This window comes from Salarias fasciatus, chromosome 1 (genome assembly GCF_902148845.1).
Source record: "Salarias fasciatus chromosome 1, fSalaFa1.1, whole genome shotgun sequence".
Taxonomy (NCBI): domain Eukaryota; kingdom Metazoa; phylum Chordata; class Actinopteri; order Blenniiformes; family Blenniidae; genus Salarias; species Salarias fasciatus.
Window position 1 is genome coordinate 11000782 of NC_043745.1, and position 24942 is coordinate 11025723.

General features: G+C 42.3%; 1 protein-coding gene across 1 annotated transcript in view; it reads left to right on the top strand.

The window, feature by feature from the left end:
- chst8 (carbohydrate (N-acetylgalactosamine 4-0) sulfotransferase 8) overlaps positions 1–24942 on the top strand; it is a 150999-nt gene that overhangs the window by 120474 nt on the left and 5583 nt on the right. Inside the window, exon 2 of the mRNA XM_030089726.1 lies at positions 23330–23367. Within this exon, the coding sequence (XP_029945586.1) occupies positions 23330–23367 (38 nt within the window). The remainder of the gene's footprint in view (positions 1–23329; positions 23368–24942) is intronic.

Below are 24942 nucleotides of genomic sequence, written 5' to 3' on the forward strand. Positions count from 1 at the left end.
AACTACCGCTGCAGAGTCTGTAACATAATTCGTCGCAATTATTTTTGCGTTGTTCTTCAGCTCTTCCATATTAAAGTTACCTCCGAGCAATTCAAGAGCTGCCACACACTGCACTGCTTTCATGACCCTCACATTTGCAGTTTGGGTTCAGTGTCATTGCTGTCAGCAGTGGACTGTTTCCAGCCCGGTGTGCAGAATTACAAAGCTTTCACAAACTCACTGCATTCTTCTTGTTCAGAACTGAAGCTGCAGACACAGAGATTACCTGGTGAAAGTACTGACAACTGTAAGTTGTATCTGGTAATGTCATCCTCACAGTCAGTTAGGCTGGAATCCTACTGAGGGGTCACAAAAATGTTTTTGATCCAATAAAACGGAAAACCAACAAAGAAAGGATGTTTTTTGCTGTTATTATTGCTACTGCCCCGTCCTCCCAGTGAAGTCACAGACATTAACACACTAGGTTATTCCTGAACGCGGGCTCACAAGTGGCTGGCTGGCCAGAAAATTGCTTTAGAATCACTGATAGAAATGTAATTAAATGTCAAAACGTACTTCTTGCCGCAGCTGAAAAAGTAATCACGTCACCACTTGTGCTGGGTTAGGTTGAGCCTGTGCGTTACAGATGGCCTAAGAGGACTTTACCCTCTGCTGGACACAGCTGACAGACGTCTGAAAGCATGAAACTCCCTCTCTCCTTTTCATTCGGGCCCTTTTCTTTCTTTCTTTCTTTCTTTCTTTATTTCTTTTTTCCATCAGGGCTTCTATTTCCTTTCTTTCCTTTTTCCGCCTCCCTCTTTGTTTCCATCATTCTTTCTGTGTCCTTCACTCGATTACCTCTCAGCTTCTCCCCATCTTCCTGTTTTCCTTATTCTCCTCTCTTATCGCTGAAGCATCCTTTTTCAGTTTCTTTTCATCATATGTGTCCTACTTCTCTTTCTTCATGTAATGGCTACAACACTCTCTCCTCTTACTTTCCTTTCTTGCTGTTGTTCTCCCATCAGAGTTGGCTCGCCTTCTTGTCTCTTTGACCGCCCGCCTTCCCAGACCTCATTCACACACATGTACACACCTGGCGAGGCCTTTCTGCTCATGTAGCACTTGACCTAAACCAAGACACCTAAAGGCCTGCATTGAAAACATGGAATTATGCACGTAGATGTAGAAACACTGACCACCACAGCCGTTCTGTAGCTGTCTATTGAGTTTAGTTTCACGGGGCACTGAGAGCTGGTTACCCTCACTCGGTAAACACACTTTACTGTCACCAATTATCCTCATGTGCATTTTTTTCTTAATGTGGTAGGAAACCTGGAGTACCTGGGAAAAAAACAGTTTTCACTCATGACCTTTTCGCTGTGAGGTGACAGCACTAACCACTGCTGCACCATGCGGCCCTCCTCTCTAACCATGGCATCAATATGTATTTCTAACCTCCAGTTAATTATGGCCTCAGCTCTGTAACCGTGCCTAGGCCATAATGGAAGCAAAGCATTTTACACCAACAAAGGCAGGCCGGAGAGCTCAAGGTTTTGCACCCCACAGAGTGTGTAAAGTAAGGATACACACACGCACACATGCACATAAGCACACACCAGTGCACTCATCCCCTTCTCTCTTCCTGTCCATCTTATCTGGATCTGTACCAGCCCGCCAGTTCTGGCCCACTGCCTGCCCTCCTTTGGGAACACAGCTGAGCGGAGAGAATAGAGGAGAAACGCCTGAGGCCCAGCCTCCTTAGTCCCCTTATCACACACACACACACACACACACACACACACACACACACACACACATACAGTACATATACAGTACAAGCCCTATCAATGCCATATACTCACGCACACTGGAAACATGGATTTTCCCTTGAATACAGCAGTTCTTGCATCTTCACTACACAGCAGCTCCTCTAAGAGGATTTCTTGATTAATTGAATTTGCCACAATATTGAATGAGCTTGCATTGTGTTTATTAATTTTTCATACCTTGAGAGTTTCTTGACTCTGAAGTACCCGAACAATTTCAACCAACGGGCCTCGCAGAATTTTCAAGGTGTGTGTGACATTGGCAAAAGAAGGTAATGATATGCGTCAGCACTCCCAGCAGTGGTGACTGAGTGGACAGCTACCCTCCAGAAGGTGACATTCTTACCGGGAGAAGTGCTGCTTGGCAGATTACTTGCCGAGAAGTTCAAAATAATGTCATACCTCACGGGCGGACGAGTGAAGCATCATGAAAAAAAAATCCAGCCTCCATCCCCTACTTACTAATGAAGAGGTATTTGCAGTCGAACATGGTCCATCTTGTTGTGACAGTGCGTGGCACTGGGTGAGGCTTTGACCTGTATTGTCCACAGGTTTGGTCGGTGCAGTGCTGAGGTGGAGGTGAAATGAGGTGTAGCGGATGAATGAATAGATGGATTGGCATAACTTTGACTGCACATCCAAAACAGTGACCCTCTGCTGAGGAAGTTACTCACTGGTATTTAATGGGCCTCACTGCATGCTCCTTTGAATTAAAAGTAACTGAATTACTGTTGTATTCGTTTTAATCGTCTCTCTTCTATATTGCACTTCTATAGTTCACAGTAGCTGTGGACTTACTGTACTGTGCTGGTCAGATGGTCTATAATCTTCATGTTCGCCGTTTCTGAAATAAACAGCTTTATGATCCATTGAGATAAATTTAATACCAATAAACAAACAGCTGCAGGAAGCTCATAGAAATGTTCGCTAATGTTTATGTGATGGATATTGTGGATACAAGCTCATGTTACTGGTGATTACAGTTGCATCTCTTTCGTGTTGCTGTCAGGAGGATTTAGTTAGTTCAGGATTAATGGAAGTTGTTGCTGGAGATGGGGGTTTTAGTGGAATCGTGAAAGTTAAGACAACTGTTTATGGTTTATGCTGAAGCAAACAGTCGGCATGTGAATAAGTATTGAACTCAGTGTATGAAGCTGTAGGTTAACAGATGAGGCAGAACCTTCAGTATAGGAGAGTGCTTTCGGCTTATAATAGAGCTGGTCCCACCTTTTCAATGATCAAGTTTATTTCAATTGGATGGTCAAGACCTGTTCTCAGTGATTCCTGCTCCTTAGTTCAATGGCATTCATAATATTCACTTTTCTATCATATCCTCACATCATGAGTACTGAATACCTGTCACATCACATTTGCTTTCAAGGTGGTTTTTGTGTTGATCCATAAAGGTTTTTTTTGTTTGTTTATTATTATTTTTACCTTTTTAGTCAGGTAATGACATCTTGGTTGGATTTCACTTTTCCAAAATAATAACTGTGTGGAGGATGTTACCACTTTATGATTTAAAACAAAATTTAATTCTAGCAAATAAAAGAAAAAAGATAAAGGAAGAAGAAACATACTTGGAAAGGCATTTGAAGGTGGACATAACAACACACTTTCACCCGGGAGGTTGCCGTTTGTAGTCTGGTGAAAGCAGGGCCTGTAACGTGATACTGCAGGCACTCACATTTCGAAGTGGACCTACTAATGAGACGCACCGAGGATTTGATCTGATAGACGTGCAAAATAACACTCAGAATCAGTTTGGCTCTACCTTCATCAATATTGAATATGGGCTCGTGTTACAGAGGACGCGAAGTACTGAGAGGAGTGTATGCAAAAAGATGAATGTACAGTGTACATCGTGTGGTTTGGTTGTTGTAAAAATCTTTCCATTGTTTATGATCGTGTCTGAGTTTGAGTCTTTGAGAAAATGTTGCAAACTGATTGAACCTTCAGACCTGCTGCTGTTATTGTGGTGAGAGGCATTTCCACAGCTGGCTCACTATGACTTTTGTTTGAGGACTTCTTTCTCCAACATGGTCAGTTCTGTGGTACCGTATTTCATTTTGAGCTTGTGAGAGTTCAGCGCTCCAGCCGATCGCTCTGAGCTGAACTTAAGCAAAAAGTACGGAGATGAAGCAGTTTCCAGGAGGTCATCTTCATAAAAATGGTATCTATTCCCCAGAGCTGACAGTTCATCACATCAGCGTTCGGGTGAAAGTACTTTTTTTATTTACCCTCAAGGTAAGCCGTGATCTTTTAATCTCGGCCAGATTGTGTTACAACATTAATATGTTTATTAAGGTTCAGATTCATTGCAATCTAATATGTGAAGCCACAAGGTCATGGCTTTTTTTTTTTTTTTTAAGTATTGATTGGGTTGAAACTTAAGGTAAAATTTTGGAAGATGATTAAACAATACAAACCTGATGTTTTCAGAATGATCTTTGGACTCCTTCAACATGGGGAAACTTTAATCACCTGAATTATAGTGACTCTGAGGAGTCCAAAACCTTGAGAAAACTCCGTTTTTCATGTGAAAAATAACATTTAGTTGGTTTAGAGAGTTCATGGCTGTTCAAGCATTTCGGTGGATTTCAATAAACACTAAATTACCCCTATGAACATCCTAAAACTGTTTCGCCACAATTTTTGAGATTATTCATCAAACTAATTTGACTCATTTTGCATTAAATCGCATCCAGAAATCATGTGACATAAAAGAGGATTTATTTTACAGGTCTGTAGTCTGAATAATGTGTTGATTAGCTGCTCGGCCATTTCCTGGAAATAACTGAAGAAAATAAAGAAAGAGTTCGTTTGGTCCTTCTCCAATTAATGAATCGAGTGAAACCAAGCAGCTTTTTGTCGCTGTTCAAGAGGCCGGCTGAACGCTCCAAACTGTGAAATTAGCCATTCATGAAATTCAATATGTATGGCTAATAAGGTTTCCAACACTAAAATAATTGGATAAAATGGAATCCCCCATAACTAGGATAAAACATTTTGATTAAAAAAAAAAAAAAAATCTGAAAAAAATTATAAATGAGAATGAAACTGTAACTGATATATTCGCCTTTAATAAAATCATTGAATCATAGCTTGAATAAAATAGCATTGAGATACTTCATTTTCTCCATATTATGTCAGCATGATAAAGTCTACAACCTGGCAGATCATTATGGATCACAATACTTTCATGTCTGAAAACACACAGGTGAAGGACCCTCTCAACATGCAACTGATGACCTGTCTTTTTACTTCTCTCTGACTGGTCCTAATAGATTCTCTTTTACTGCTTATCAACCTCACAGTGCTTAACAAGGCATTGCCAGGGCTACAAGGATCTTGGGAGAGAAAACCTGCCCACTAGCAGCAGCCCTGCAGGGCAATCTCAGGACTCAAGTATGTACACAGAAAACTATATGTGTGTGTGCTAAGAAAACACACACACACACACACACACACACACACACACACATTCACACAAAGAGGAGCGCACCTACTCAGACGTGCCAGCAGCAGCAGCAGCAGCAGTGGGCGGTCCCCAGCGAGGCAGAAACACACTAATGGATAATGACAGAGTTTGACAGCAGGAGAGTGAGCTGAGTCACTCTGGGTGCGCAGGCAATGAATAAAAGAATGCGAGTGCGGTCTGAATATCGCTCACTGACTGGATTTCCTCTGATACAATACTATTCCTGCCAGTCTCCCTTGGTAATCCCGCTCATTACTCTGTGCTGTCCCTCTGTTCTGAGACTGGCAGCAGCAGCCAGAGCAGGAGGGGGGCAAAAGTCGGCCAGCCGGGTCGTCTCTGCTCCCTTTTCACGATCTCTCACGCAATCGCCCCTCTTCAATGTTGTTGGCTCACAAGCAAAAGCTCTGATGAATTTAAGTGTGTCATTGTCTTCTCAACATGCCAGACAGTGTTGTTCAAATTGCACGCAAGCAGCAGTGATACCCCCTCCCTGCAACCAACCTCCAGAACGGACTTGCTGTCTGGTCATGTGGTGACATCCAGTCTGTGGACGTATTCAGTTCAGCAAGAGGAGCCAATTAAAAAGTTATGTCTAACCTGCCATCTCATCATCTTTACTGCTTTTTGATTTGGGTTGGTGCGTGCACACTCGTTTCTCTTCATACATCCTGATAACAAGATTGGCTCTCGGTGAAAAACATGACTCCAGTGAAAGCTGCCAGTCATATCATCCAATTGTCTCTGGATGCATCTGCCCCACTGAGTTACGTCCAATTAAAACCATCAGCTCTGGCCAGCACTGGCTTGTTGTTCACAAGACAAGGCTTCGGCCAAAATCATCACTCGCTATTGCTCCAGTCTGTTCTCCCAGAGCATCAGACGCAAACAGCTCTGACAAAAAGGCCAGATGTCTAGTTTGTCTGATTAACCCACTGCTTCTTTAGCAAGACGACTTGTGAAATATATTGTGGGAACCTCGCCGGCTGCTTTTTTTTCCTCTCCGATTCCAGTCGGATGAGTTAAATGTTGAGCCCTCTTCGTCAGTGTCACATTGGCACGTAAATGCTATTCCAATTATTCTGCACCCTCTCTGCTCACTGTCAAATTACCAGTGCTGGGAGCAGAGCACGGCTCTCTCACCGCACCTCTCTGGCATTTTCCTTGACAGGGAGAAGAAAGGAGCCTGAGATAGCAGAAAGAAGGAGAGCTCTGGGCTCAATGAGCATTTTAAATGCTGAAGCCAGGTAATCAGACAGGCTGAGACCAGGAGAGGGCCGTGCGATCGTAGGCGTTTTCACCACGGATGTTTTTCAGCTGCTTTTCCAGACGAGACTGTAGTTCATGAATGCCTGACCAGGTGCCTCACATACAAGCAGAGCAATGTAATAAAATAAATATAAAAGTTGCTTGCCGACTGGGTTCATGTTCCCTGAGTGGGTTACTCTGCAATGTGTTGCTGTCAATTTGCTGTGTCAAGTCCCATGTTTGTGACATTTTTCAAGCCATATTTTTGTTTTCCCCCCTGCTTATTGGTGTCATCAGAATCCAGTGGAAATAACGTGAGGCTTCGACAGCTGATGTGAAAATACTTCACTGAGTGTGGATCCCTGCACCAGCAGGCGGTAGAGTGCAAAACATCCTGAAATATCAATAATTCCTGTGCAAAGCATAACAAAAATTCCAGGAGTCTCTATCAAAAGAACAAGGGCTTTGCTGAGCTTGTACAACAAAGCATGCGGTGTTAAATAATGCACAAACAGTGTGAGATTAGCCACAGACTTCACTCAACTTTTGGTCATATCTATTCAGTTATCTGTCTGCACAATTCTACTTTTATTCCCGTTTTGATTCCTCTACAATAGACACAGCGGCAGGCTGGTAGTCAGCAGCATGGAAGCTGCAGCCAAAACAAGTTGTGTTTCTTAAATGACACCTCAGCTCCGGGGACCTTGGGGCAACAGCCACCTGATGTGTGTAAGAGTTATTTCAGGCATAAGGGACTGTCAGTCAGTGTGACAGCGCTTTGCAGCATTCACATTCACAAACAAACAGGCGCACACACACACACTCGTCTCATTAGCACCGGGCTGTGGAGGGGTTGAGTAAGTGCCGCTCCGTTCAGATGTTCACACACACTTCACTGCCTGTCAGAGCCCGACCGCACAGAGCACAGAGGGAGCAAAGGCCTCAAAATGCAGGGAAAAGCTGCAGCGCACAGAGGAGCGCTAACGCTACAAATCTTTTCACCGTGTTGTTCCGTTTATTCTTCGGGGCTATTTTTTTGTTGTTTCGCCCGTTATCATGAACATAGCCGGGGAGCGGCGCACAGGGCACGGGCTGGGTGAGGGAGAAATTATAGGTTGGAGGCTTGAGGCCAGAGGTGACACACTGGAGAGGAGTGGAGGCGAGGGAGGAGATAAGACACTTGGGGGGGTGTAGGAGGACGGAGCAGAGGCCCAGCATCTTAAGGGCGCCGGAATGATAATGGAAGGAATGTAGAAGGAAAAACAAGTGAGACCAGAGGCGTGTGCGAGGAAAACAGAGGAGTGCTCAGGGCTAATCAGGAGTTGCTGTGAAGGCCGGGAATGGTTTAAGTGGTAGCTGGGCCCCCGAGGTGAGCTGGCAGGCATGTTAAGTAATGCATGACTTGGAGGCCACTGACCAAGAAATAAGGATTGTTGGGGGAATTGAACCAGATGCTTCTCCTGCTATTCTTTCCTAATGATAGACATTTGAATTTGTCTGCTAATCAATCCCAGCTTTTTATGCATTAAACTTGGTTTACAACCATAATCTTTCTTTCCTCTTACATAGTGCTGTTGGAATGGGTCGCATGTCTATTTCATCAGCACCTGATCGTACCAGAGGACAAGAGATTAGGGATCCTTGTAATTTGATTTAAATCACTGTTTGTTGACCATATTTACAAGGCTATGATTAACTCTCCACTCTGTGATCAGTGAAATCCTCCAATTTGTTACCAACCTACAAAGATCAGGCTGCAGCCATTGATCCTGTGTGAAGCTCCTCAGTACATACTTTACATTAACTTTCATAGACATTCTCTTAAAGCACATAACTGAACCAATACAAATAATTGCACACAAAATGAATACAAGATGAATATGAACATAATAAAGGTAAAAATAATGTGAAAATTAAATATTTATACTGTGAAAAATGAAAAATATTTACACCTGAAAGCAAGATTATACAACAGTAATTCTACAAAGGAGACATTCAAATAGTTGTACATAACTATGCGCTATTGTCCAAATGTAAGCCTGGAAAGAAAAGAAACATGCACCGATCACATTTTAGCACCACCTGACATCTGAGGCAATCAATAGACCATTAGGACTTGACATGACCAAATCGAAGAGCTCAAAGTCTCCTGAATGCACACACTTGGTGACCAGGCAGAGAAATCCAAGATGGCGGACATTGGGGAGATGACCATTTTGGACAATTTGGTGTCCACTCAGCTTGAAATTTACCAGGAAAATATTCTGCTGTTTGCGTTTGGCATGTTGTCCACTCATGTAAAACATACAGCTTGTGTCCCTGAGCAAGACCATCAGACCCCATCAGACCCCCCCCAAATGCTGCACTGTCTGGCTGCCATTCCTACCATCCTTTGCCGCTTGTTGTAAACCGCACATGTTGAATCTATCGGATGTGTTTCACTCGGACTTGACTGCATCAACACAAATATATTTTGGCATTCCAGACAAGACGGTCAATTCACCAGTGGTTGAAGTCTTACCGTGGGATTACTGTGGAGTCAGAGTAATGAAAAGATGACTGCAAGTCTAATTTTTGAGGTTTGTGTGATAACAGGATCAATAAACAGGGGACATGATTGAAAATGTCCTTTGTGTCAATAGATGGTATTAACAGGAGGTTTGCCTTGATGTTGAGAGTAGTCTGGGAGCTTTGTCTCAGTTGAAGGATGTAAATCATGGGACACATCAGTAGCGTACTCCTGAATCAGGGAGTCTTTTGGCCTTTTATTTCGAAACACAATCGTCACAGGAGGCCAGCTCCAGGGTGATCAGTGTTGAACTTGTCTGCCATGACAGAATTGCATAGTTTTCAAGTTTCGCAACCCACAGGAATATGCGCTGCAGTGGGTGTCTTCTTCTCTGAATCACAGCTAAGGGTTACCCCAGACCTTGACCTGCTTCTCAAGTGGGGGCTGGGCTGCCGGAGCCAGCGAGCGTGTCATGTTGTGTATCTGTGAGCCCAGCCGGGATCCGTCCTCTTAGTCCATATCCACTGGCTGCTTCATTCAGCCACTTCAGAGACTGATCTAATTGTCTGTAGTGGAGCCTGTCCACAGATACCAAGCTCTGTCAGCAGCCCGATGGTGGAAGAAGCCATAAAAATCATTTTGAATAATTAAAGTCATAATGAATTAAAACTATGAACTTGATGATTATTTTTTATACCAACTACCAACTACAAGTACTTCAGATTTTCATATGCAGTAAAACTAACACCAACCTCTTGGCAGCAAAAGTGTTTTTGCTGCATTGTTATACTTTATGTATAATTGAATGTGGTACAAAGAGCACTGTAAGAAGAAGATCTTAAAATATGACAGTGACCAGAAAAGTTATGCTACTCTCTTCTAAGTGTGAATACAGGAAGAAGAAAAAAACTCTCCTATTATTCATGTCCCAAACTACACAGGAACTGCAATCTACCAGCCCAACACTCATCCAACAAACCAGACTAAATGAAATTTATGTCCTGTTTCCATTTTACAAGTATCTCAGGTTTGTAACTTTAATAAAATCCATATTCCTCAGTCTTTAATTGGACAATGTGCAAGTGCTGGACTGGCGTGTCAGTGAATAATGGTTGCATAATGTGATCTAAGTCTGTTTGAAACTTGTTTGAATATCTTAGCTTTCCTTCGCTTTACATTTATACATCGAAGAGAAGAGAGATAATGAAGTGGTCCACTACACTGCCTGCTTTGGTTCATCAGTGTCACACATGCGCTCAGTGCCCAACGGGATGACGCCAGTCAGAAAGCTAGCATCACAGCCTCCTGGCACACACAAGAAAATAAAGTCTGACTGTAAGGGATGAATCATGGCCGTCACTCACACATCCACCAGGAAAAACATGTCTCTGGGTGAGGCCGCCCCCTGATTGTACCTGGTGAGTGAAAGTCAAACAGGCATCCACGGGTCGTGGTCATTAGGCATATCAATTCATACAAAAAAAAGTGCAAACACACATGCACATCACACCCAAGAGTCACTTTAGATTAAAACGTCATTATGGAACTGCTTTGCACGTTTGTCCCACTCAAGGGGAATCTGTATCAATATAAAATATCATGCAATGTGATTTCAAAGTTTTGTATGGTTTTATGTGTTTACAATGCAATACAATACAGTAGTGTATTGTTATTGTTTTAGAATCAATAACTTTTTCATAAAATCAACTTGAGTTCACAGCACAAAATGAAGAGGAACAACAAAATAATTTCCTTTCGTGGTTGCTACAGTGGATCTTCTTCGAGCGCCCTCCGTCTCATGTGCTCTCCTTTCTCACACCAGTTTCCTGCATGTCTTCACTCGCTCCAGCCATGAGCCTCCTCACTGGCCTTCCTTCTCTTGTCTGGCAGCTTCATCCTCAGCATGATGGTGGAAGTTGTTTATTAGTCTGTTTGTAGAGGTTTTGAAGAGCGTGTATCTCCTTTCAGAGAGCAGCAGGGAGACGAGGTGAAGTCCACGGCAGGAAGCAAATTTAAGAAACAGTTGGTTTTCTTTGTAGTCAGTCATTGTACATGCCTCTGAGGAATTTGATGGGGTAATAACTCTGTTTTGTCTTCTAATTATGATTATACAATGGGCCAAAGTGAAACAAATCAGGTTTAAATAGATCTGTCATTACACCAAACTTTTTTTTTAACCTGGATGAGGGTTTTTTTTTTCCACCATTAACCCAAATAATCTGTTTGAATCTTCTACAACACCGCTTTCACAAGAGTTAGAACAGTGAGTAAAACATAAATAAGATGCTTATTTCATCCACAATCAGACAGAAGAATATTTGCCAACGTTTCTGTGTTTCTAACAGCAAATTTAGCTTCCATAAACAATATTTTTTGGCATCCTGAGTCATAAAACACAAATCATACACATAAGATCAATCAGTTTTAATGTGATTTGAAAATTCATATTGTATTTTTTTTTAATAGAAATTGCTTCATGGTGGCAGCAATTGACTGTTAAAGTTGTTGCTTTTGTGTGTGTGTTTTTTATCTCTTTATTCTTCTTTTACAGTAGCCGCTTTGCAAATTATGCATATTGCAGAGTGCATCAGGTGATATCAGGCAAGCTGGCACTGTTTTAAAATTAATTAAAATTGCATTAGGCTGTCTGCACATTAAGAGGTCCAGGGTGAATATACGCTTCACCGTCACAATGCGCACAAGCAGGAGGCGAGTGCTGAGTTGGGAGCATCGTGCCATCCTCTACTTAGGGCCTTCTTCCACAAACGTGTTGTCCAGAGCAAGCTGTGAAACATCGACAGGATGTGAAAGTGTTGCCACAGGGAAATCAACTAACCATGCAGGTTTGTATTGCCACTTTGTATCACACGATGGTGCATTGATTCATGCAGGCACCGCAGCATTTCCAAAATTAAGGGGGCAAGTCACAAGTTAAGAGATATCAACAACATAAAAGTTCTTAGCAGTTCAAAAGTAAAAGGCCTCATTATAAAATCCATTCTAGAGGAAGACTTGAAGCTGCAGTGACTCACAGCTACCATCGTAGATTAGCAAAGTCAGCCTTACTTGAAATATTATCATAATATTATAATAATGTTAGAATTTTTTCAAGATATTTCTTTCAACAAGATCTCTAACACCACAGAACAACAAAAAGGAATTGACTTGGTCGACATATAGTATACAATCACTTGAAAGCAATCTTAAAATAAGCTATTATAATGAAAACCTCTAGATTACGATAATACTTTTCAACTCGGGATGCAGTTTACTGGTACGTTTTATAAAATAAAACACTAATCAGTGTTGGGAGTGTACTAATTATTGAAATAATTGTTTCAAAATATGAACCTTGGATAGAGGTTTTGAACAGACACTCGGGATGTACAGATGTGTTGAGGCAGTCCACTAACTATTCACTTAGCATTCAGCCGCGCACTCTGTGCTTTACTCACATGTCTAGACTCATCAGTCCCAGCTGTAATCAGCGGTGCTCTGACAGGAAAACAAGGGGTGTGTAAGAGAACGTGAAGCTAACTCAAATGAGAGGCCAGCGTAAACAGTGACAGGGCCAATTCCAGTTCCCAATCTCACAGCAAATAGAGGTGAACAGGGGAGCACAGAGCTTAACGAAGACATAGCGGCATCTGATCACAGCACCTCGCCGCGTCACCGGTGTACCAACGGGTCACGATAAAAGGATTTCAGCATGGGCTTTAATCTAAAAGAAACGGAAAATTGCAGGGAGAAAAAAAAAAAACTTAAAAGAGGTCATCTAACAACTCATTTAATCCCTCCTGAAGCCAGTGCACAAAAGCTCTAAAAGCCTTTGTGAAAAGAGAAAAAAAAAAAAATTACACCACAGGAGGTACGCAATTTTGGTCAAATTCTTTCATTTTTTTAGAGGACACAATCAAACCCATCAACCTCTGTCTGATGAAAGCCACCAAGCTGACCTCATATCAAATATCAAATAATGAATTGGTGGACAATAAAAGCTGCACATTGATGTCAGGTTTCTTTCATATGAAGGTTTTTGTAGTTAGCTTCATAACGACTACTGTTTCTCCATTTAATCATTTGATGAAATACGAAAAAAAAAAACCAGCCGTTTTTCATTCCAAAAATTGTCTACAGCAGTAGCTTTAATTCCCATCTGATTCCCATTCAGTGAAGTCAGCCCTTATTTCAGCACCAGGAGCTGTCCACAGACCAGCAGAGGAAAGAAACACTGTTTTCTCTTGCGTTTAACTGATGGGCCCAAACCAGCTGAATATGCAAGTTTTCCAGCCTTTTTAGAGTTCTCGTTTGCTGTGTATTTATTTATTTGAATGCAACATGTAGTGGGGATAAGGGGAATCAAGCTTTTGCTGATGCAGGCCCAGCTGTACGTGATTGTCCTGTATAAGCAGGAGGGAGGGTGGGGAAATAAAAGGGAAAGCGCAGTCAAGTCTGTGTTGCAGTTGTGCGTGCTTTCCATGTTGGAGCAGAGGAGGTTATTTCAAGCAAATGTGAATGACAAGACCAATCATTTGTACGTTTTTGTGACAAATTGCTGGAATATGTTTCAGTTTGGTAATGTTGGATGTATGCATAGGGTTTGATAATAAATGACCTTTGACTCAGGGGTATCTCAGAGAAATGTATTTGCACTTTATTTACAGATTACTGAAAGTTTTTGTTAATGTCAAGAGGTGAATTGGTTGTAAATGAGGTCACTGTGTGAGGTGATCCCGTGATATGGGTGATATGAAAATAGGCTGGTGTGACAGGAGAGCCGATCAGTCTTTCTGTTTTTTTTTTATTTCTTCCTCCCCCTGAGACCTTGAGGTACAGGAAAGAAAGAAAAACCCATAATTGATTTCTTGATAGGCCACAGTGGAGTTAATGAGGATTTTGTGAATGGGTGTGTCATCTGCATATTTTAAATACTTTGTGGCAGAAGGTGCGCTGCTGGAGTCAAATCATCACCACAGATTGCATAGAAAGATAGACTCAGCACACAAGTATGCACACACTCCTATCAGCTGGGCGTGATGTCCAATTACAGGTGAAGATCAGTGTTTTTTCAGGGGGATTGATTTTTAGATGACGCTGAAATTATTAAATAATGATGGATGGACAGAGGGACGGATGGACAGACGAGTGAGACAAGAATACATTTGTGATTATATAAAAACTGTGACAGTTTGCCTCTATAACAGTTGAAAAGCCTGCTTTAAGTTGTCCTGTTTTATCAAGATATGATGATTATTGCAGTCTTTGTTGGTCTTCACACTGGTTTTAATGACACTGGAAAGATCTGAAACCATCAAACCATGCAGTCGTTTTGATCATTTATTCCAGGGTTTCTGTTGCAACATTGTTCAGTGGATGAAGCGAACCTGTCCTGACAGTCTGAGTGAATCTCAGAAGATTCCCACATTTAGTGTTCCTCAGTGAAAAGAAGAGCCAGGATTCACAGATCGAAATGAAATATCAGTCTTTTGTCACTAAAGTGTAGGAACGAACTCAGGCTATTCGATTAAGGATTAAGGATTTGATGACAGATATTTGATCTCTTCCAAAATAAAAACTTGATTTTTGTTTTTCAGGTTTTAGACATTTTACTATAGCATAAATTACCTTAGGAATGAGCTGTGAAGCATGAATAGTGGATGAAAATCGTGGCAATAATAAGAAATGTCAAACAGACTCATTTATCCTTCCTAAGTTGTTGCATTTGCAATAGCACACTTACAATGTGTGTGTGTGTGTGTGTGTGTGTGTGTGTGTGTGTGTGTGTGTGTGTGTGTGTGTGTGTGTGTGTGTGTGTGTGTGTGTCTTTTCAAGGTCACAAAGGAGTGGAAACAGTTTGTAGGAGAGGTGAGCGAAGCTATGAGTCAGCTATGTATTGGTCATGTTCCATCGCTGGGATAGTTTTGGCTCAGTAATATCAGCCTTCTTTTACTGGGAGCAACTGTATTCAGATTTAGGAATGTATGACACTGGTGGTCAAGGTTAAGATTTTCTTCCCGAGACAAAAAAATCATCAACTTACTCACTCATCATATCTGCAGAGGTGTATTCATCTAAGTTACATAGGTCTGTTAAATTATTTTTCCCACGAATGTCCTTTGTTCACACTGTCCAGAGAGTTTGTCAGAGCTGGCACTTTCTCTCTCTTTTTCTCTCGTTTTCAACATCCTACCCCTCCTTTGAATTCTGACTCAGCATTGAGGCTATAGATACCTATGAACACATCACTCCCTTTTTGTCATCATCTGAATGCTTTTCTTTGTGCGGTCGTGCCTGTGCCCGTTCCAGAGAAGCGTACGTGCAGCTCTGCCTACAGATTTGACTGTACAAACACATTTCAGGCTCCCTGCTATATAGAAAATATCCCTTTCGCCGTGTAGTTTTGTATCTCCATGGCTCTCCTTTGTCATTGACAAGCGAATTTGCAAAGGGAGCGCTGCAATCTGTGCGCCTATAGGTCACGATCTCTGCAGCATCCGAACAGGACACGTGCCAATTAAAGCCACTTGCACCTTGTCTCTGCCGAGATAATTCACTTAACCCTGAGCCCGCAGCTGACAGGCAGCATTTGTTTACCCATCCCTCCTCGTGCAAGCTGCCATGCCCCGCCGTCTCCATCGTATCGGAGCAAGCCACCTCCCACCACACCCACACAGGCAGCTTCCCGACTCTCTGTTTCCATGGAAATCCGCCCTGGGAAGCTTTTGCATCTCCCAACCTTAAAAGTACCCTGAGTGGCGTCGACTCTGAGTCTATATTGTTGTCAAAGTGAATTGCCATAACAGTAATCAGTGCCATTTTTGATACTCCTCGTTTCAGCAGCTCCATATCTCTCAAGTTCATTATTTCCTCTCCTGCTGCGTGCCGTGCCCAAGTTACCGGCATTAGGAAAGAAATGGAGGACTGCACACAAAGAGAAGCCAAAGACAAGGGCAAGTTAAAACAAGAAGGATAGTAATAAAGCTACCTATAGCGTTGCCCTACAGAGAAAACTTCTCTTTGTCATGTTTCTGTGCACATGATGTCAGTCCTGAAGCTCCATCCAGTCTCTCAATTTTTATAATGAAAATCCTATTTCTTCAATTCCATTTCTCCGTTACTTTGAGCTATAGAGGGTCTCATCTGGAACGACTTCGGAATTACCATTCAATGTATCCTCAAGGTGTGCAGTTTTTGAAATAATCAATGCATTCTGTTTTAGAAGCTAACATTTCAATATTTCTGTCAAAGAAATGTGCATTCAGTCCATCGTGTCACATACATAATGCAACATAGTTAACCCATTCAGAAACTCATTCAGTGGTGACGGAGCCACGATCAAAGTGATGAAACGGAGCACCTGCTCCGCCTCGGTGCAGAGACTGATCTGAAAATAGCGCCAAGGTGTTAATGCAACGCTGCAGTCTCACATCATAAATAGTGTTCGGCAGAGCTCAGTCTTTATCTCACTAAATGTTGATGTAGTCTTTGTATGCCCGGCCCGTGCGCCGCCACACACAATTACGAGCCAAAGCATGTGTTATTTATGGAGCGGGCAAGGCATGATGATTTAATGTGGCAGCGGGGGATATGAGGAAGTGTCCTCTATTTCATTTGGATGTGAACTAATGAGAGAGCACATCCCTCGTGATTTACAAGTCCTCGCAGCAGTTGACCTTGATTTGGGGTCAGAGGTGGAAGGGAAGCCCGCGCCTGGTGTTGTGAGCGCCGTGTAATTTATGGATTTCACCAACTCCAGCATTTCTGGTGTGGTCCCTCTGGGATGCAGTAAAAGAAATTGTGCTGAGGAGGTCAGAAGTGTGTGATGATGAGCTTTGGAATCAAGAACTGGGTCTACACATCGCTTGAAAATGTTATTAACTTCATTAACAATGGATTTCAATACAAAGCTGTAAGTGGGAGCTAAACAGTGGGTGACTGTGCATTTGTATTCTCATTCTCTCTCTCTTCACACACTTCAAGCTCATATAAATCTGTCATAAAATCAAAATAACAACAAATCTGACCAGTTCTCTGTTAACCTCTGTACGCAATAGGAAAAAAGTAACATTACTGACAGAAGTCAAATTGACTAACCCCAACTCTACAGCTTCTCCGAAGGTGTAAATAGTGCAGACAACAAGTAACACAAAAGCCTGTTCTGTGAAGAAGACATTTCTTCTCTGAAGCTCCGTCACCTTTATTAGTCTGTGCTCTTTCATAGCAGAGGACAAGCAAGTGGGAATCCCAGTGACTGATTAAAAAATGAGGCAAAGCACATTAGCAATCAGACAAGGGGTGCTTTGGTTATGAATTTCAATGATGACAGTAATTATTAAACAGCTGTTAAAAATAGGAAATCCTAAAAAAATAGTCTTGACATTGCTTTCTGCCTGAGTAGATGTGTCCTGTGAGCAGAGCTGATGTGAAAGCAACAATCCCTGAATTACCGCTGAAGAAAAATAAACAGGTCAATCAAAAGCGGAGAAGCAGTATCATTATGAAGACAATAGTCGACATTTTTATAGTAAATATGGATTCAGAAGTACTTGAATGCAAAAGGAATTACTCTCAGTAACAAACAGAAAAAGATTTATTATGAGCTCTGCAGTCCCACTCAGCTCTGCAAGGATTTATAACTGACTTCAGCCAATTGTTTTGCTTTCCAGGCTGAAAAACAGTTCTTCTGCCTCTCGTGGATTTTCAGCAACGGGCAGTTTAAAAAACTAAAAGTGCTCAATCTGCAGCAGAGCAGCTGCTATCAGTGTTGTATAATTTGTTAAAACTAATGTCATGATTGGGGATTATCATGGAGGAACATAAGATGCTGTTTTGGTGTTTTTTTACTGGTCAAATCAACACTAAGTTTATTAGTAGTATTTTCAAATACAGTGATCCACAACATCAGACTGCAGTTGAGAAGTTGTGGTGTAGTGTGAGACTGTTGTAATTATGACAGGAGCAATAGAGATGATGGAAGGTGACAGGTAACAAAGTGCACACAGGGAGGAAGGTCACAGATGGTGGCCTCAAACACAACACACCTCACATTAAGTCTGACAACAAAAGTCACAGCCAACTTTTCAGAGCCTGTGTACGTTTCTATTTGGCCCCGTTATGAGAGAGCTGTTAGAGCTGAGGGCTTAGGGAAACAGGCTTATGCTCAGAGGGTTTCAGGTTCAAATCCTGCTCCACTGCACTGTGGCAGGATGCTGCTCCCAGCATCTGTGGATAGGACAAGACAGAATGTGATCATTGTAGTTTTTTTTCAAATTTATTTAAAGGTGTTAAATCTCCGTATACATTTTGGATTTATTGCAGAAAAAATGAAACACACAAAGCAGTTTTTCATTATAAATACTGTTGAGAAACATCTGTAATGCATAGAAGACCAAGAAGTTGTAATATTTTTTTTTCATGTATTACTTCAAATTTCAGCTTTATTGGAGTCTGGAAATGACTGGAATCTGCCTGTTGGCCAGCTAAAGCGTTAGGAAAGCTGGTGTTGCTGTGATAGCAGGTTTCAGGTCATCTGGATTGTGGCTGTGGTATCTCATCTTGATAAGCTTGATGAAGCACCTTGGCCCTGAAGTCTCTTCGCACGTCCTCCACACTCAACTTGAAAATAAAATGCAAAACGTCAGTGATTTGTATGGTAACAGGTGATCCTTGGAGCACGGAGCAATGGTGCAGTTCTTACTGTCTGAAGCTGAGGTGAAAAAAATCATGTGTTCCTGCCTCTGGTTAGGAGTGTTTCAGCCCTGATGGCTGTGTTCTGACTCTTGGTACTCTGACTTATCCTTGTGAAGCTCGTCCACTTTGAATAGACTTTGCTTGATGATCTTCTCCATTCTGCAGCTTCATGGCTGCTTATTTATCATTTCCTGCTACAGTCTGTCCTTCAAGTCACTTTGTATTTGCTCTATGTTGACATTGAGCAGCCATTCTTTCAGTAATGAAGCTTCAAATCTTGGAAGATGCACAAGGAAATTTACCCACCAGCCTCTTAATTAGGCACACAAGTTCAGTACAACAGAACTACTGTCAATTCTGAATTCTGCATTTATAGGATAAAACTGGTAAATTTTGCTCAAGATCATTCTTAGAAAATGGGCCATATTGTTGTCCTGAAAGGTTTCGGTGGTAAAATATTTCATTCTGTCTGGCCATGGGTCTTTTCCTGTACAGAATTGGTAAACTGCCTGGTTTTCTGAGTCCAGGAGTCTGCCCTGGGTCATACTACTGATCTACAGACGAGAATCACTGCCTTTGGATCAGTGCATGTGTTACTGATTCATTCTTAGCCAAACCTGAGCTTTGTGCATGCCAAAGGATGAGTGAGAAATCCTAAACCTTCTGCCACCATTCAATCTTCACTTGATGACAGGAACTTTTTTTTCTCATAGGTCTGTGTTTAGGTTTTAAAGACTCTCTGTGATCACATGCTTAATCTCACATCACTGATTGTTCATACATCATCTCCTCCTCCTCCTCCTCCTCCTCCCCCATGTCCTCCCCAGCATTTGCTCCCTGTGCCACAGGATTTCAACACCAACTGAAACATTGTTCCATCTCTCACCACAGCAACTTAAAACATCGACATGCGAAAGCTCAAAGCCTAATTCCTCCATTCTCGAGCATTTTTCCTCTGATGGACTGTACCAGCATGCCCGCGCCTTCTATTCCCACACAGAGTCAAGTGGAGAAGGAGCGTGTGTGCAGAGTGCAGGTGTGAGTGGTTTGTTGTGAGAGGGGGGAGTGCAGCTGGCTGGGGGGTCACAGAGGCTCAGTGTGCAGAATCACTAATGAAAGGTTTTCGGTGGCGCAGCATGGCTGCCTCATCTGAATAGTGTGCTGGAGGAGGACACGCCTTGTCTGGCTTCCAGCAGCCTCCTGGCCTGTCGCTGGTTCAAAACGGGCATTTAACAAGTTCCCCCAGAACATGGGGCCACAATCCTTCACTTAACAAGCTCATTATTTCACATTGTTTTGGTCCTTTGCTCCTCCTCCGTGGCTGTGGTGGGGAATGGGATGGTGTTTGATGTATGTCTCTGCTTGAGAGTTGAGCAAGGGTCTTTTAGAGGGAAGGATGATAATGCAGCCACTAATGATGTGGCCTTTGCTTAGCAGCGACGCTGGGTCATCGGCATGAATATTCAGAGGCTTTGTCTTGGAGAGAAGAGGTGCCGGCTCAAGGTGATTTTAGAGGGTGAAGGAGGACAAATTTCACACAGCTGATTCTGCTTTTGAATCAGCTCCCATCATCAGCAAATTACAGTGAGAAATTACCTGAGAATCAAAGCGAAGCTCGACAGAGGACTCGGTTTGATCTGCGCCGTGTCTTTTATGTGTGGATTTGTTTAGTGAAATCCATTAGAGCTTCAAAAGCAAATCCACCAGAATCTGACATTTATTATCTCTGGATAAAAAACAACTTTATTTTTATTGCTTGGCTATTTTCTTTCCATTACAGAATTCTCCACTGAAGCATTTATCCAGAGTATTTTCTTTAGTGCTACAGACTATCTTTTTTTGTTACACTCACAAAAAAGTTGGAATTCAGCAAAAAAAAATAAAAAAAAAAAAAAAAACACAGGAACCTGCCAACCAGCTCCAAATCACATCCCACTGATAAAACGTTTTCAGATAAAATGATTTACATCTACTCTTGGTGTTACATCTGTGTTTGGCGTTTCTGTTGTGAATGTTAACATTCTCTCAAGACGAAACTTCTCTCTTAACAATTTATCACTGTTTCGCTGCACAGCAGTGAAAATCAATAGTATAGTTATACTGAGTAGAATTGACTGAGTGTGAAATTGCAATCAAACAGCAACTATTAGCCTCAAGCAAATAGATACTACAGAGATAAATGATGTCTACAAATCCCTCTGAAATTCAGTTTATGTTGTTGTGTTGCTTGTTTCAGTAAGACCGTGTCGTGGAAAGATGTTCCTCTCATGAAATGCAATTTTGGCTCCCCACTTGAGACACAACAGCATTTCAAGAGCCAGAATTTAAAGCCTGTCTGTAACCGATTTTTTTTAAGACCAGACTTATCTAATCGAACCAGGCCATGTCAGATTTATTTCCAAACAGCCTCTACAGCATATTTTTGAGACTAAGTGAGAGACAACTGGGTGTTCTAGTGCATTTCAAAAGCAATGATCACACTGAAACGAAGTGACGCTATCCATTTACTTTGAAAAATATTGGATGAAAGGCGATAAATGGGATTGAGGAAGAGGTTGTATGGTCAAGAAACACTTGAGAGACTATGTTTCGGAAACTGCCATAGCTGATTATTCACTGAGCTGTCTGCCGACACCCCAGATGATGGCTGTGAGAGGAAAAAAAAACTGAGGAAATAGGATTCGATAGGTAAAAATATAGATGACTAGAGGATGGATGAGGGGGAAGATTTAATTAGTAAGAGAGGGATGAGTAGAGGAAAAAATGTGTGGAAGGAAATGAATGAGCACATGAACAAGGAATGGGTAATGGAGGGATGTGGGGGGGAGATGAATGAACAGAAGAAGAGATGAAGTGGACAGAGGAAGAGAGAATAGAGACGAGCAGTCCTGCTTGGTTTGATCACTGAGGCTCGTCCCGAACTTCACTAAGCAAAGGAACTTTGTTTTGAGTCGATTTCAGCTTCGTTGTTGTTCTGTGGTGCAGCTGGGAGTTGGGGTTACTTTGCCATTTGTGTGTGGAAGAGTGTTTATTTTTCCTTTTCGGATGCTTAACACAGTGAAACGTGTGCTGTCCACATCAAGTCAATTTTGACTTTTCTGCTGCGTAGACCAATCAAACAGCATCCATAAAAAATAAATAAAAAAAAGAATAGCGTCCAACAGTTTTCTCCTGAAATGTGTCAGTGTTCCTGCAGAGCTGCTGAATGAAGTGTTTTCAACTTGACTGGTCTTCAGGGCGCAGCGTCGAATGGCAGTGAGACAGTATTGACAACAGCAGCTGTGACAAACTTGTAACAATGGCCGGACAAAACACCTCTTCGAAGGGAAGCAATTAAACCTTTGGAGATTTCAATTACCACTTTGATGGGGTTTTCAAGATCAATAAGCAAGCATGTGTCTTGACAGGATGGTCAGGGCCAGAAGAGGCTCAAACTGCCTCAATCGGTTTCACAGCAGCAGACGCCGAAAGAAGGTCGCTGTGCTTAGATGCAATGGTGTCCATGCACGACGCCATAAATATTAATGTGTTTCATGTACGGCAATGTAAGCTGAAATCAAAAGATGTGCATCCTACTCAACCTGTCATTAGGTTCACAGATCAAATAAGGCGGCAGACAATAAACACGATCTGAAAATGTCACGTGCCACCTCCTCAGCGTCCTCCTGTTCTTTGTCCTCCTCTGCCTCCTCCTCCTCCTCCTCTTCCTCCTCCTGAGTCTCGTTCGGAAGAATGAAGACAAAGATTCAACACACACAGCCAGACAGCACCGGCGAGCTCTCGAGCGCATACTAATCCAAAACAACACTGCATCTGGGCAACATGTTTTATTCCCTCCCCACTGAGGCGTGTTTAAGTGCGAGATAGGGCTCTGCACATCTCATCACTTAGGGAAGGTTGTGGCCTGCGTCTGCGGCCCTCCCCCCGCGTGCAGGTTCCCATCACTTCCACCCTCAAATTGGAAGTGACAAGCCACTCAGGCAGAGGTGTCTTTCCTCCCCCCCATCAACAACCATGCAGCTCCACTCAGGCCTGTCAGTCTGATTACATATCAGGAGGATGGGGAGGGGGGGACCTGAGAGAAGAAGATGTCCAGCTGGAGACAGACCACTAAACGCATTGTCTGTCCTGCTGCCGCACATCTGCCAATACACATCCCACCTGTCCCCACGCCGGCTCCAAGCCCAATCAGTACGTCTCCATTACTCGCCCGCCATCACTCCACACATTCACCGAGCTGCATCTTCCTCCAGTTTTTTTTTTTTTTGTGTGTGTGTGTTTGTGTCATTTAATTGCTTTCACCTTTTTGTGCGTTTTAAAACTTTTCTTCTTGCGTTTCATCTCCACTGTTTACAACCGAGAGTACAATTCTTATAGCATTTTTGGTACTTGCAGCCGCTCTTCACGCAGATAGAGATACCTGTTCTCCCTCTGTGGACTAGCAAAGCACCAGCGGTTTGAAAAGAATCAAAAGGTAGACGTGCCAACTGAACGGAAGCATCAAAATATGGAAGCCCGTCTCTCTTCCGCGAGGACAAATATGCACAATGTTTACATGAGCACTGATTTTCCCGTCTCTCTTCTCCTCTCTCTCCCCAGGCGTGAAGCTCGGAAGCAATCCGCGGCAGTCCAGAGAGGTACGTGTTTACTCCATTTCCCCCAAAACACAGACACGCAGGTTGCTCCCACCTGTTATCTATTGCAAAAAAGTGATTGTCAGCCTTGTAGCTCTCAGCGTGTCTGATAGCATCTGTGTAGCGGGGCTGACCTCACACTGAGCTTTCAGTCAGCCACACTGAGCCTGAGCTTGGTGAGTAAACGGTCCCAGCTGAACCTGGCCCCCTCACTCAGGGTGCAATCACACCCACTGCTTTTTTTTTTGTCCTGACTGAAAGTTCTTTTGTTTTTTTTCTTTGGTTTCTGTCACTTCTATTATGTTTTTCTTTTTTTTTTTCTTTTTTTTACAATTAAATCATCCTGCATGTTTGTTTAAATGAGTTAAAACAAGATTTAACACAGATTTATAAGTGATATCAGTTCCTTATGATTTTGGTGTTGGCAACATATTTCACCAAAGCTGAATGTTTTCAAAAGTGTTAAGTCAGTGCTATTTTTTCTCAAAGTAAGGAGTCCAATTAGAAAGAAACATTTTTTTGTATTTATGCCCGATATGGATCTCATCCCTTTTTCATCACAATATATCAAAAGTTTCTTATAGGTGATCGTTCTTCAGCTCCCCAGACTGTTTCACGACTTATTAGCACTGTTGTGAAAGCTGCATAGTGCGATTTGAAATTCTTGAGTTCAAATCAACCAGGCCTGCTCTGAAAAGACTGGATGGCAGAACAGGGCCTCCACATCATGCAGGCACATATTGAGGGTGAATAGACTCTTCCCACCTGAGCAGGTCAGTTATACTATGTCCTTCCCTGCACAGCCTTGAATGATGGCTGTTCGACGGAGGCTGTTCTCCCATTCAGCCTGGCAGAAGCAACATTTGTGATATTTGAAAAAACAGAAAGATTCACCTCAGTCTGAAGGGACAGAAGCAACTCCAGGTCTTAGTCATATCTAGTTTCTTCTCCGTCTGCATGAGTTTTAACTTGAATCTATCAACGCAGTAATGACCCGTGATCACAGGCATCACAGTTAAAACACACAGGAGACAGATTTCATGTCTGCTTTAATGCTCTGCTGCCTAAGAGTCAAAACTAAGTCAGAATTAGTTTATAGCTGTGTCGCTCATACAGAGAATACTTCAGATGTTATTGCATGCTTGGAAGGCAACGAAATCCCCAAATTCTTTGCGAATGTGTATTTTGAATTGTTGGTCTTGATGGTGACATTATGTCTGTGAAATCTTGTGTCTGGTGTGTAATCTTCAAATGTTATCAATGATTAACATTTGAAGTGCCATCTTTGTGTCATCCTCCATTAAATATTGAGTTTAAGTTATTTCTGTATCATAACTTTCTGTTTAAATTTTTATTCCTTACAAAATATAAGTAAATAAGTTTATCCAATTAAATGTGGGGATGTAATCATGACACATCAGTGATGTGAATGACCTCTGCCTGCGTCTCACGCTGCTCCCGATCAGAGGTGCCTAATGTTCAGTAAGAATCTTCGGCTCCACATTCACTGTGAAATGTGGATTTTCTTGTTGTTCTCTCTGTTTGAAGTCATTCTGTAGCAGGTTTACTTTGATCTGC